The sequence below is a fragment of the Leptosomus discolor genome, chromosome 10, assembly GCF_034619465.1.
Source record: "Leptosomus discolor isolate bLepDis1 chromosome 10, bLepDis1.hap2, whole genome shotgun sequence".
NCBI classification, from domain to species: Eukaryota; Metazoa; Chordata; class Aves; order Leptosomiformes; family Leptosomidae; genus Leptosomus; species Leptosomus discolor.
In genome coordinates, this window is record NC_141400.1 from 11,823,717 (window position 1) to 11,837,392 (window position 13,676).

Below are 13,676 nucleotides of genomic sequence, written 5' to 3' on the forward strand. Positions count from 1 at the left end.
TGGGTTGTGGGGCAGTGGGGGCCCAGGGGCCGGCCAGGGCCCCCCCCCATGCCCCATGGTGGCAGCCCTCCCATGCGCGGGGTTGGGCCACCCCTCCGCACCGCACTCAGCACTCGGCCTCGGAGACGGCGAAGAGGGCACCGTCCTGCTTGCCCACCTCGGCCACGGCGGCGGCCAGCTGCGAGAGGTTGCCGTTGGGGAAGTGCCGCGCTTCCCACAAGTTCAGGATCATGGCCGTGGGGCTGGGCTTCGAGGCGAAGAAGCTGAGATGGCTGGGGGAGGACAGAAGGACCACGTCAAGGCACAGGGATGGCTCCGCGCCCTGGGACCAGCTCTGTGCTGGCCTCACCTTGGGCACCTCACCTTGGGCACCACCCCACTCCCAGCATCCCACAGCATCCATCCATAGGTGCAGAATGAGGCCAGAAGCCCCTCCGACCCCATCCACTGTGCCAACCCATCCCCATCCCCAGCGCTGTCCCCATCCTGGGCTACCTGTCGAGGTTGAGCTTCTGGGCCAGCGTCCTCCAGTCGGCTCCCCGGGTGCCTGGCGGGTCCAGGCTGCTGATGATCTTCTGGCGGATGAGGAAGGGGATCTTGAAGGCACTGGGGCCCACCAGGGCTGGGGCGCCCACCTCGCTGTCAGGGACCAGCCAGTCCGAAAACCTCGTGTCCTAAGGGAGAGCAGCGAGGAGTGGGGGAAAGATGCGAACCCATCCCGGGGTCACCCCCAGGAGCACCCCCTGCCCTGGCCTCACCTTGGCGATGTTGAAGTTGACGGTGAAGCTCTGCCCGTCACCCTCCACCTGCCAGACCCAGATCTTGCAGGCCAACTCGCAGGTGCTGGGGCTCAGGCGCTCCAGGGTGAAGGTGCAGTGCAGGAAGGGCTGCAGCCCGCTCCAGATGTGGTAGAAGGGGATCTCCTGCGGCGGGGTGACAGGGGGGTTAGAGTGGCATGGACATCCCCTGCCCCGTCCCCACCCACCAGCTGGGCTTCTCACCTGGTAGCTGGCGAGGAGCTTGCTCTTCCAGAGGGAGCTGGGCATGTCGTGGATGGAGAGGCGCAGGTTGTGGTAGCTGTCCTTGAAGTGCAGCACCCGGGGGGCTCCGATCAGCTGCCCCCCCAGCTGCTTCTCCAGCTGGATCACCTCCTGCCGGCACAGGCAGCGGTTGGGCAGGAGATGTTGCCCCCCAGGAGCCCAGCCCTGCCTGCACAGCCCTCACCCCAAGCTGGGATGGCGGGGAGGGCGAATTTGCAGGGGGACCCTCCATACCTTGAGGACATCCTGGGTGTCGCTGAGGCAGTAGACGCGGATGTTGTACTCCAGCGAGGGGCAGGCGGCCGGCGCGAACAGGACCAGCTTGAGGCGCTTGGAGGCCGCCATGCTGAGGGACTCCCCGACCAGGGCGAAACGCCCCAGCTGCTCCGTGAAGACGTAGCAAGCCTGTGCCTCCAGCTGGCAGTAGTACAGCTCCGTGCACGGCTCAGCGCCCAGCTGCAGCACGTCCTGCGGCACCCAGGCAGAGATGCACCCCGGGCACAGGCAGCCCCCCCCCGCCTCCAACCCCGACCCCCCTCACCCCCGGCGGACGCTCACCTCCCACGTGCCCTCGCACGACTGCTTCTTCAGCCGGATGCTCCAGTTCTCGGCACTGGCCTCCACACAGTGACCCATGGCCAGGATGGCAGGGCGGGTGAGGAGGACCCCAGGGGGGCCGCAGCTGACGATGGGGCTCAGTAGTGTCTGGCAACCGGCCAGGGGCAGCCTGGGGCAGCGACAGGGGCAGTTGAGCAGGGATGCTCCCCCTCCAGCAGCCCCACGCTCCAACAGATCCGGCCACAGCACCTACCTCACCTCCTCCTGCTTGTGCAGGGTCAGGTAGACCTCGTAGATCTTTCCCCGTGGGATGGCATCGGGTGGGATGAGCAGGCTGATCCCTGGGTGAAGGGGGGTGCAGGTGCGGAGAGGTTTGAGCCCCATGGGGACTTGCACACACTGGGCGATGCTCCGGCACCCTGCGCCCGCCCCGCTGTACCTGTGTTGGGGATCATGAGCCGCCCTCCCAAGAAGTTGAAGGTGCCATAGGCCATGTTGGTGTTGCCGCGGGGCAGGGAGCGAAAGTAGCTCTGGGTGGAGAGCCGGGCCACGAAGTCGGCGCCCTCGGCGGCGGGCGAGCTGTGGTGCAGCGTGTGCCGCCCAGCGCCCAGCGGGCTCAGCAGGTGCCCGTTGGGCAGCTGGAGCTTGGCGGGGCCGTCCTGGCGCGGGCAGAGCGAGCCCTGGTAGGTCATGGTGGCGGTGCTGAGGTCGGGCTGGATGGTGAGCAGGCTGGGGTTGTCTGTGGCACAGAGCAGAGGACCGTGGTGCTGGGGCACGGTGGGAAGTCCCCACCGGCAACACAGTGGCACAGCTGGCCCCAGGGGAGCATGGGGCACACAGTCTCTGCCCCATGGTAAGGACTCTACAGGGCACAGCCACCCGTGGGAGTTGAAAGGGATCGAGCCCCTGCCCCATGGCACAGACCCTTGGGGCACTGTCACCCCTGGGGTCCCTGGAGCGCACAGGACCAACCCAGGGCACAGGCCCTATAAGGGCCAGGGACCCTATAGGACACAGAGCCCCTACCCACAGCCAGGGACCCTACGTGGCACAAAGCACTGACCCCACAGTCAGGGTCCCTGTCCCTAAGTCCCATAAGCCACAGAGCCCCCACTCAAGACCAGCGACCTCATAGGGCACACAGCCACTGCCCGGGGACCCCATGGGGCACAGAGCTCCCTCCACACGGCCAGGGATGCCCTGGGGCAGACAGACCTTGCCTAGAGCCCCCCCTTGGGGTCATGGCCACCCCTAGGTCCCGAGGGACAATGTGTCCCAGCATGGGTGCACGACCCTGTCCCCGCAGCCCTTGCTCACCGGCCTTGCTGGGCTTGATGCTGACGGGCTGGAAGCCGGCGGTGAGGATGGAGGAGTCAGCCACATCAGCGTCCAGGCCCCCCTTCTTGCGGCAGTACACCAGCACCCCCACCAGCAGCAGCAGCACCAGGCACACGGCCACGGCCACCAGCCCCACGTACAGTGCCACGTCCTCCACGACGGGGGCGGCTGCGTGGGGCAGGGTGTCAGCACCCACGGGCACCCCCGGTCCCCTATCATCCCAGGGGACAACCCCGCGGTCCCCGCGGCGCTCACCGTGGCTGCAGAGCTCGGAGGTGCAGTTGCGGGTGTCCAGCTCAGGGCCGTGGCAATCCCGGCCCCCGTTGCGTGGCGCTGGCTCCGAGCACTCCCGGCTCCGCCAGTGCGTGCACTCGGCCCCGCACACCGACCACTTGCTCCACTCCGACCAGGCGCCATCCACTGCGGGCACAGCCGGGGGGTCAACACCCTGCTGCCATCCCCCTCCCCTGCCCCGGGGCCGGCAGAGACGGACACATGGGGGGTGGGAGGACAAGACACCCGGGGGTGGGATCGGGACTGCGATGGGTGCAGCGGGGAGTGCAGCATTGGCACGGTGGGGGGTGGCAGTGGTGCCCCGGGCCAGGCGGGTACCTGGGCAGAGGGTGGTGCAGGCGGTTTTCTGCACATTTTGGCCCTCACAGAAAGCCCCCCCGTTGAGGGGCGTGGGGTTGGTGCACGTCCGGCTCCGCTTCTGCCAGCCCCGTCCACAGCTGGTGCTGCAGCCTGACCACTGCGTCCACGTCGACCAGCCGCCGTTCACTGGTGGTGGAGAGGGACCCATCAACGCCCTGCCGGGATGGGGGACGCGGGGAGGGACAGGACGGGGAGGGTGACACCGGGGCAGCATGGCGGGGACAGGCGCAGCGGGGCAGTACCGTAAACAGTGATGGCGGCGGAGGCGCTGCGGCGACGGGCCACGATGTTTTTGGCCACGCAGGTGTAGTTGGCGGTGTCGGCCAGGCGGGCCTGCCGCAGGACCAGGCTGTGCTCCGGCGTCACGTAGACGTTGGCGTCCAGCGCCGGGTCCACCAGCTCCTCGTTGCGCAGCCACTCCACCTGCGGGGCACGGGGACGTCACCGGGTGCCTGGCCAGGCCATCCCCTCGGGGAGCACGCGTGGTGTCCCTGTGGGCAAGGGGCACCCTCAGCCACATCCTGCCCTGCCAGACCACAGGGGCTCACCTCGGCGGGGGGGATGCCCTCGGGAGGGCGGCATGGCAGCACGATGCCCTGCTCGATGGAGACCTCCCTGGCCGTCGGCTCCTGCTCAAAGTTCTTGCGCAGATCTGGGGAGGTGCAGGGGTGAGTGGGGGGGGTCTGGTGTGAGCACCCTGCACCCCATACAGGCACCCACAGACACTCACAGGCAATGCGTACAAAGGCTTTCTGGCTCTTGGTGGTGCCAGAGGAGCTCCAGGCCACACACTGGCACCAGTATTCCTCCAGCCCAAAGATCTTCTCCACTTGCTGGCGGGTGACCTCGATGCGCACCTCCATCACCGGCAGCCCTGCACCAGCAGGCAGCACGTCAGCACCGGCACGCCAGGAACGGTCCCCACGGCCCCAGCCCCGTGCAACACCCCTCAGAGCAGCGCACGTGGCTCCCCATCACCGTGGCTGGCACCGTCCCTTCCACCGGTGCTCACCGGTGCCATGATCAGTGCTGTGCTGTGTGATGTGGTCGCCCTGGTGGACCCACTCGCCGTTGCACTTGAAGTAGATCTGGGTGGCGGGGGTGGCGCGGCAGGCCAGGCTCACCGCCTTGTTCTTCACAATGTAGACGTCCTCCGGCTCCAGCTGGAAGTGCGGCAGCAGGTCCGGGGACGCGCCGGACACTGGGTTGGCCACGGTCGCGCTTTGCTGAGCACCTGCAGGGAGACGGGGGTTCGGCCACCTCCAGCGTGCCCGGGCTGGGCAATCACCCGTCCCAGCATGGCCCTGTGCCAGCAGCCCCGTGCCCCACCACTGTCCCCCCACCGCCGGCGATATAGCAGCCCCCTCCCGGCCCCGTCATCCATCAGGGAGAGCAGCCGCACGGTGGCTGCGCCTGCTGAACCCGCGCCGATCCCTCATGTCCACACTTAGTGCTAATGAAAAGGAAATGTAGTGTGACCAACAAGGGCCATCGCTCACGCCTCCCGGGGCACCTGCCGCCACCACCTCTCCCCAGCACGCTGCGAAGCGCCGGCCGGGGGCCGCATCCTGCCCCACCGCACCCTGGCATGGCACAGGGAGGCAGGGCAAGTGGTGGGGTGTGTGGCCCATGCTCTGTGGGACATGGCAGGGTGGCATAGTAGTGTGCCCCATCCTGTGCCGTTGGTGCCCACCTAGGAGCAGGCACAGGCATGGCACAGGGGGGCTGGCTGTCCCCAGGGTGGCAAGGGTGGCTCAGGGCTGCACACACGTCCCCCAGGGGGTTGGGCATCCCCCAGCTTTGCTTGGGGGCCGTGGGTGCCACACACCAGGGCAGGGTCTCTGTGGGATCAGCAGCGCTGGGGACATGGCACAGTCACACAGTGCCCTAACATGGGCAGGTGCCCCTGCCCCCCCCACCCCACCAGGGCCTGCTGCAGAAAGAGTTAATAAACCAGGGCCCTAAATAAGCATTTGATTAACAAACGATAAAATACCGATTGTGTCACTGAATGAAGCTGTAATTGCTGCTGCTAATTGGCTGGTTAGGATTTAATAAGCAATTAAATGGGATGGAATGCGCAGTAATTAAGTGCCTTCGTTTGGCAACTCCCGCCCGCTCCCCACACGCCCGCGGGACCCCCATTGCCTGTGCCCACCCCGGCTGGCTCCTGCCTGGCACAGCCGCCCGCGCGATGGGAACGGGGACACAGGTGACATGGGGGTCCCTCAGGCCCTGGCTGAGTCCCCCGGGGGTCTCCGGGCCCCGCTGCTCCCCTCAGCTAGAGCAGGTCCCTGGGAGCCGGGGAGCGGATGCCGAGCGAGCCGCCACGATGCCCGCCGGGATGGGCAAGGTGCGGCAGCTAATTTACGCTGGGAAGATAAACGGCCACCATAACGCATCGGTTATTACCCCATCAGCACTTTTACAATGTCGCTGGCAATTAATTTAATTAAAACCCCTGTCGGGGATATACAGGCATTTCATATTTCACTGGTTTAACGACCCCCCCAGCCGCAGCCCAGGACTGACCCGGGGGGTCACGGCGCGGACAGGCGCTGCGGTCCCCGGCATGGTGCCGGTGTTGGCTGCAGCACAGCTCGCTGCAGCACCCACAGCTCGCACCTCCCACCCGGGCACCCCTGGGTGCCCACCCCAGCACTTGGGGCTCCACGCTGCACTGGCTGGTGGGCTGGGCTGGGCAGAAAGGCAACCCAGTGTAGTTATTAAATACCAGGTTTGCCGCTGCATGGCACCCCCGCTGCCTCCTGCCCAGGTGGCTGTGGCGGGCACTGGGTGAACCAGGGAGTGGTGCTGCGGAGACCGGTCTTTTAATCACACGTGAAATGAGTACAGCGGTCGCCGAGCTGTGTGTCTATCCATCATGGCCGGGCAGAGGGGTGCGGGAAGCCCGGGGCCAGCAGCGATGGGTGGGGGAGGCAGGATGGGCACAGAGCCCCCCTAGCTGCCCACCCAACAGGGGTGCCGGGTGCCTTGTGGGTTGGGACCACGGGCAGCAAACGAAGATGGGGACAGAAGCAGAGCTGGGGGGGCTGCCAAGCACCCCACAGAGCCGCCGGGTAGGATGTTGTCCTGCTGCTGGGCACCGCGCTGGGCACTGGTGGGGCTCTGCGCTGTAGTGCGGTCATGGACGGAGCCATGCGGCACGGCCGGGAGGCTGGAGCTGGCCTGGAACCCCGGCGAGGGAGTGGAAACGCTGTGGTCTGGGTGCCCCATGCACCCCACCCCTGACAGGTACCCCACTCACTGTGGGCGCTGCACGCACAATGGGCACCCCATGCACCCTGCGGCCACCCAGTGCACCGCTGCCCCCCCGCGCAGTGCGGCTACGCCAACCACCACCACTGCCCCACACCCCACGGGCGCCCCATGCTCTGCAGGTACCCCCATCCACCATGCCCCCCCCGACACCCTGCCCAGCGTGGGCCCCCCAGCCCGGGGGGGGGGGGGGGGGGCGCGGGCGCGGCGTGGGCGCCCCGTGGGCAGCAGCCCCCCACGCGATGCCGCGCCGGCTCCCGCACCGCGCCGGCCTCGCCGCTCACCTGCCGCTGCGTTGCCATGGAAACAGGCGAGATGCTTATGTCACCTTGGCAAAGGGAACCGGGGAACTTCGGCGGGGATGCGGGACGGGGACCCCGGAGGAAGGGGGGTGTGGGAATGGCGGGGCGCTGGGGTCCCACTCGGACGCAGCCCCGGGTGGCCGCGCTCTCCGCGGCCGAAGGGGTAACAGGGAGCGCGGTTTGCTGATAAATCACGGCCGGCAAAGCCAGCGCATTAAGCAGGGCTTTATGATCAATTATCCCCCGCCCCCGTGGGCTAAGGAGCGCGCCGGCAGGCCTGGCGAAGGGGCAGGGTGCTGGGCTGGGGCGCAGGGCTGCGGCACCCACCTCGGGGTGCAGAGGGGATGGGGACGCCCCGCTACGGGCTCTGAGCACTCGCCTTCACCCCAGCACCGCGGGACTCCCCAGCTGCTCCCGGCCCCCTCTTCATGCACAGAGCTGCCCTGCGCCCCCGCAGCTGCTGCCACCCTGGGTGGCCACACAGCCCCCCACTGTAGCGCCTGCCCCCCCCCCCAGCATCAGAAACACCAGGTGTACTGGTATTACTGGGCAGGGAGAGACTGCAGGACACTGCATTGCCCAGTGTGGTGGTGGGGGCACTGCCAAGACCCAGCGGGTGCCCCCCCCGCAGCCTGGCTCCCCTGGTCCTCAAGGGGCTGATCCTGCCCTGGCACCGGTGCCATGCTCCCGGGCAGCGCTGAGAGCAGCACACGGAGTGCCTCGGTGCCTGCCACGGTGAGATGCCGGGAAGGTCAGTGTGTTCTTGGTGAGGAGAGGCTGCCCACCGGGGGCTGTAGCAGTGCCAGCCCCAGCACCGGCACGCCAGTGCGCGCCCACTCGGCACAGCTGCCCCTGGGAAGGAGAAGGCAGCTGCCCGCAGCGGGAGAACGCTTCAATGGCACAGGTCTGCCCCAAACGCTGCTGCCCAGCCTGGACCCCATGCATCAGTCGTCCCCAGCAGGGCACCAAGCTGTCCCTGGCAACCCTACCCCATCCTCCCTCTGCCCCCATCCCCTGCCTGCACCCCTGCCAGATGCCTGTCACCCTGGGGGGTCCCTGTGGCAGGGTGGGGACCTTGACACCAGCACCTGCCTCTGCCTCTGTGTCCCCCTCCAGGGACCTCCCCAAATCCCCGCAGGCTTTGCAGCCGGCAGATTCAATCCCAGCTGGCGCCCCATCCATCGTGCCCGCGCCAGGCCTGGCACGCCATTAACATGAAAGATTTCCTCGCACTTCGCCGGCGCCCGGCCTGCGCCCCGGCAGCAGGTAATTAAAGCAATAATTGCTGCTGATTGCGTCGGCCTAAATGAGAGAAGGGTGGGCGTCAGGGGGAGGGCAGAGAATGCCCAGCTGCGCCCAGGGGAGCCTAGGGGTGCCAGCCCTGCCAGCCGCTCTGCACACAGGGGTCCCTGCTGCCAGCACTTCGCTCTCTGCAGGGCACAGAGGAGGGCAGCTGGCACGACTTGCCATCATCAAAAAGCTTGTCTGAGGCTTTGAGCCGGGCACCATCCTGCTGGGAGAGGCTGGCTCTGAGCCGTGATGAGCCGGTGCTGCCCCCAGGAGACCCCCAGCCAGGAGCCGCAGCATTGCCCGGCACTGCCCAGCTGCCCGCAGCTGCTCCAGTGCTCACCTGCAGCATCTGGGCATTGGCAAACACTCCCCCTGCACCCACCTTCCCACCCCGCACAGCCCCCACGGTGACGTCAGGCGGGTGCCGGTGCCAGCCCTGGCCGGGCAGGGAGCCAGCGGGGTCGGATGCCAACGCTGGGCAGGACAGCCCGGCTCCCGGCCAGTCTGGCACGTGGTGAGCACCGGGGACGATGCAATGATGGGCACAGAGTGCCAACAGGGCCCCCATGCTCCAATGGGCACAGGGGTGCCTCCACCTGCCCCAGGACCACATCCCCAATTTTCCAGCGCGTCCCCATGAGCTGGCCACTGTCCTGGCACCCCAGGCGTGTGCCCCACGTGTGCCAGCCCCACGGCCACGGGAGAGGTTGGGTGGGGGCGGCGGGGGACGGAGAGTGCCCGTCTCCCAGCAAGTGTGTGGCAGCGTCTGGGCGCTGATTAAGCCGAGCGCTCGTTATGAATGAATTAGTCAGGCGGGTTTGCATGACAATGGAGCTGCCTAATTACAGATTTGAGCTGATAACGCTCTCCCCATTACATGCAATTACCATGTGCCAGGGCACGCAGGGCTCCCGGTGGGCTGCGCCCTTGCCACACCCCAGCGCCCACCAAGGGGGCTGCACGGTCCCAGCCATGCCCAAACCTGGCCCATGATGCCCCGTGCCCAGGGTCTGGGGACAACAGTGCCGGCAAAGGCAGCCCTGGGGTGGCAGCCCCTCCCCAGGGACCACCTCTGCCTGCCTCGGGGCTACCAGCCCTGGCACGCAGTGCTGGGCACCCTTCCCCGGGCACCCAACAGAGCTGGTCCCCTGTTGGCCCCATGGAACACACAGAGTCTTGTTCTCCGCCAGCCCTGGGTTCCCGCTGAGCCCCACAGCCACCCCCAGACCCAACGTGCCAGTGGGACCCATGCCAAGCCATGCCAGCCCCGTCAGCAGCACTGCATGGGGAGAGGGTCCCATCCTGGCCCCTGCTCGGTGGGGAATGGCGGGGGGGCAGGCGTCCCCCGGTGCAGTCTGGCACTGGGATGGTGTTGGGGGAACAGGACTGGCCCAGCCACACATGCTGGGGCTATCTCTGGGGTCCTGAGCCCGGGGATCTGAGCAGCTTTCCTGGTTCTCCTTTAACTGACAGTGAAGAGCAAATGCTCCCGCCGAGCCCTGGCCCCGCCGGGAGGAGTGTCAAGGTCACCCTCAGCCCTGCGTCCCCGCCAGAGCGGGGAGGGGAGATGAGTAGGGTCCGTGGAGGCCCTTCCAGCCACGCAATGGCCTTGGGTGCCAGGGTCCAGCCCCGTGGCCTCTCCCCCTCCCAACCATGGGTAGCATGTGCTGGTGACGGCAGCCCTGGCACCCCACAACCCTGCAGCAGCAAGGGCTGGCTGGAGGGGGCTGGGAGACGAGACCCCCTGCAGGCAGGGGCCCCGGGCAGGGCAGGGTCTGGGGGTGACCAGCGTGAGCTGTGAGCTGCCTGACATCCACCCGGGAGCAGCACCCAAAGAGCAGGCAGGCAGCTAGGCCTGACTGGATGAGGATGGGGTCCCGGGGTGCCCAGTCTGGAGCCAGCCCATCCCAGCCTGCCCACAGGCAGACACACAACACATAGAGCAGCAATGGTGCCGACAGCCGGCGCAGTGCTGGCACCGAGAGTGAACCCCCGGGTGTAGGGCAGGGAACGGCAGGACACGCATGGCACATGGTCCCCATGCCATCATCCCTTGGGCACCCACGCCATCACCCCTTGGGCACCGACACCAGTCCCGGGGTGGTCCCGGGTGCTGCCGGCCACCCAGGTGGGACAAGCACTCAGCCACACACATGGCCGTGACGTGCTGGCGGTGGCTCTGGGGGTGCCCAGCCTGTGGTGGCACCGCCAGCACCCCAGTCCCCTCCTGCAAGCACCTGCCAGGCTCTGCGCGGTTTGATGTAGTGCCAGCCCCGCGTGGCACCCAGCCAGAACAAACAGCCCTGGGCGGGCTGCGTCTGCCGCGCGCTCGTGCTGACAGCCGGCACGGCAGCTTCCCGGGCGCACGGCGCGCGCCAGCCCTGCCCGCCGCCCTGCCCTCCTGCCCGTCCCGCTCAGGCACCGGTGCCAGGCCAGGCGCGGGTCGTGGGGTGCTGACGGGATGCAGTGACCTGGGGTGCCAGGCTGCGGGGCGCCAGGTTGCGGGGCACAGTGGTCCGGGGCTGCCTGCTGGAGCCCAAGGGTCCTCAGCAGCCTGGTGAAGCCAGCGGCACCATATGGCTCATGCGCGGTGAGAGCAGAGCCTGTGGCATCGGTCAGAGGAGCCGGGGCAGAAGCTGCTGTGGATCACTCGGTGGGGTAAGGGCCAGCCTGGTGGGGAGCAGGAGATGCACTAGGGCCTGGCACTGGCTGCCCCAGGTGCCAAGAGGAAGGGCCCACGGCAGCCTTGTGCCAGGGCAGCTCTGGGGAAGGACCCTGGCCCTGTGCCCTTGCCCACCCGCCAGCGCAGCAGCTGAGCTGGGCAGCCCCCGTGCCTCGGGCGCTCGCCCCGCGCCGCTGCCCGTGGGTGAGCCCCAGCCCTCGCTGCCGCTCCTGCCCTTCCCCTGCGGGCACCAGCGGCGGAGCGGAGCAGGCAGCCCACACCAGGGATGCCACTCCACGGCTGCGGGCAGGGGCCCTCTGCCTGGACAGCTGGGTTCCCCCGCCACCAACCAGTGCCCCCGGTGAAGGGGTGCCCTGCCATGCCGTGCCGTGCCATGCCGTGCCGTGCCAGGCTGGTGCAGAGGCCCAGCCCTGCCACCCCTGTGCCGAGCGGCGGCCGCGCAGGTGGCGGGGCTCAGTCGCGCCGCGGCCGGCTGTGAGCTGCCTGCCAAGCGAGCGGCGGGGACGAGCTCCCGCACCGCGCTGCCCCGAGCTGGCGCTGGCATCGCCGGGCCCCCCCCTCCTCCCGCTGCAGAGCCGGTGTGGGGTGGCCTGGTGCACCCCCTGTCCCGCTGCCACCCCCCCCCTCCATCCATCACCACAGCCCCACGGGTGCCATGGGGACAGCAGTGCTCCATGCCCAGCTGGGGGTCGGTACACACAGCACCCTCCGTCCCCTGCACCCAAGGGGTGCCCACCCACCGCGCCGGCTCTGCAGTGTCCCCCTGCAGACGGGAGCGCTGGGTGCGGGGTCCCCGGGGGTGCCCGGCCGGGAAGGACGGGTGCAGGGAGCACGGGGGCTGCAACGAGGCCAGGCTAGAGGACGTCTCCCGTGGCAGCAGGAGGGTCGGTGAGCCGGGACCCCCAGGCACAGAGGAGGTCGTCGTCGTCCCCCCAGACCCCCCGCAGAGCGCACGTCCAGCCCCGCGCAGCTCCCCGCCCCCAGCCCGGTCCTTTGTCTGCAGCCGCCACTTCCAGGCTGCCGTGACACCTGCCAGCAGCCACCAGCCTCGGGCACCCGACGCACCCCCCCCCGGCCCCCCGACCCCCGGCCCGGCAGCCGGTGCCCCTCAGCCCCGGGGGTCCGGCCCAGCCCTCTCCTCCCACCCGCCGGGTCGTGCCCGGGGGGGGGGTAGAGCCGGGGGCAGCCAGGCTCCGGACCGTCCGCGTCTGCAGCAGCACCGATGCAGTCTCGCATACCCCCCCCCCCACGCCACGGCCACCCCCGCGGCGTGACAGCACCCCTGCACGTTATCCCGTCACCACGGTCTCCCGTGTCCCGGCCAGGTGATGGGGACGGCAGGGAACCCCCCGCAAGGCGGCAGGAACCCCGTGCCGGGGGCGGGCATGCTGTACGTGGGGTAGAGACCCCGTGCGTGGGGCAGGTTCGCTGTGGACACCCTGCGCCCGGGGCTGGCAGGGCCCCGGGGGAGCGGAGCCGTGCCGGCGAGCGCCAGACCCCGCCAGTGCGGGCAGCGTCCGGGGGAGCGCCGGCTGGGCACGCGTGTGCGGCCACGCGTGGGCATGGGGCGGGGAGGGGGGGGGCAGCACTGTTTGTTGTGGGGCAGGGGGCACGTCCCCCGCCCGGGAGAGAACCCCGCGGAACCCCCGGTACCCCACAGCCGGCCGGGCACCCCGCACAGGGAATGGCCCCCGGTCCCCGGTCTGGTACCCGGCTCCCCGCAGGACGCCCGCCCGCCGCCGCTCCCCGGGTGACCTTGCCCAGCGCCCTGTGCTGGGTCCCCGCCGCGCCACACGCCCCCCCTCACACCCCCACACACCCCCCGCCCCGAGCCCGGTGCCCACGGCGTGTGGGGGGGGGGGGGGGTCGCGGTGACTCACCGGCGGCGGCGAGGAGGGCAGCGGCGAGCAGGGCACCGAGCGGCCCCGGCGCGGCGGCGGCGGCGGCGGTGGCGGCGGGCGGCGGCGGCGGGGGCCCGGCGGCGGCGCGGCCGCGCACCCATGTCGCGCCCCGCGGAGCGCTGCGCGGCGCGGCGCGGGGCGAGGGAGCAGGGCGGGCCGCGCTCCGCGGCGCCCTCAGCGGGCCATGGCGCCACCGGCCCCGCCACCGCCACCGGCCCGGCCCCGCCGCTGCTGCCGCCCGCCGCCGCGCCGCTCCGCTCCGCCCGGGCGCCGCCAATGCGGGGCGGCGAGCGCGGACCCGCCCGCGGAAGGGACGGCGCAACAGCTGGGCGCGCCCCCGCCGCCACCGCCCCCCCCCCCCCCCCCCCCCCCCGCCCCAGCTCCGCGCCCCGCTCCGCACCACCGGCACCGCACCCCACTGTCTGCATCTCCCCCCGCCCCCCTCACCCCGGGCCGGCGCTGGGGTTCCACACCCTTCCCCAAACGCGGCGCCCCTCGTTTGCACCAACACCCCCCCGCCGGGGCACGGGGCACCCCCAGCACGGCATCCACACGCCCCCCCCCGGGACACCCTCGCTGGCGTGGCACCCACCCCGCACAGCACCCGCCCCGCTCTGCCCCGAGCCCCGGC

General features: G+C 69.8%; 1 protein-coding gene across 1 annotated transcript; it reads right to left on the reverse strand.

The window, feature by feature from the left end:
- Positions 1-106: 106 nt before the first annotated feature.
- On the reverse strand, positions 107-12,380 carry UNC5A (unc-5 netrin receptor A). The gene is made up of 26 exons (XM_086470836.1): positions 12,290-12,380; positions 11,881-12,161; positions 11,259-11,364; positions 10,273-10,373; positions 9,349-9,471; positions 8,802-8,897; positions 8,403-8,473; positions 7,957-8,023; positions 7,109-7,354; positions 6,660-6,779; positions 5,104-5,173; positions 4,603-4,824; positions 4,321-4,464; positions 4,139-4,242; positions 3,833-4,013; positions 3,549-3,716; positions 3,192-3,356; positions 2,916-3,104; positions 2,038-2,337; positions 1,852-1,939; positions 1,599-1,767; positions 1,275-1,508; positions 1,002-1,151; positions 759-923; positions 496-674; positions 107-272 (listed from the first exon to the last, which is right to left on the reverse strand). Exons 1-26 carry the CDS (start codon positions 12,378-12,380, stop codon positions 107-109), a joined length of 3,996 nt encoding a protein of 1,331 aa, XP_086326962.1.
- Between the last annotated feature and the right edge of the window lie 1,296 nt (positions 12,381-13,676).

What these genes read in the sequence shown, in the direction of transcription:
- UNC5A (XM_086470836.1), bottom strand. Translation starts at nt 12,380, where the DNA reads ATGCGAGACTGCATCGGTGCTGCTGCAGACGCGGACGGTCCGGAGCCT. An exon ending in GCTCATGATCCCCAACACAG is followed by an intron (nt 1,940 to 2,037) that starts GTACAGCGGGGC and finishes CCCTTCACCCAG; the next exon opens with GGATCAGCCTGCTCATCCCA. An exon ending in TCAACTTCAACATCGCCAAG is followed by an intron (nt 675 to 758) that starts GTGAGGCCAGGG and finishes GCTCTCCCTTAG; the next exon opens with GACACGAGGTTTTCGGACTG.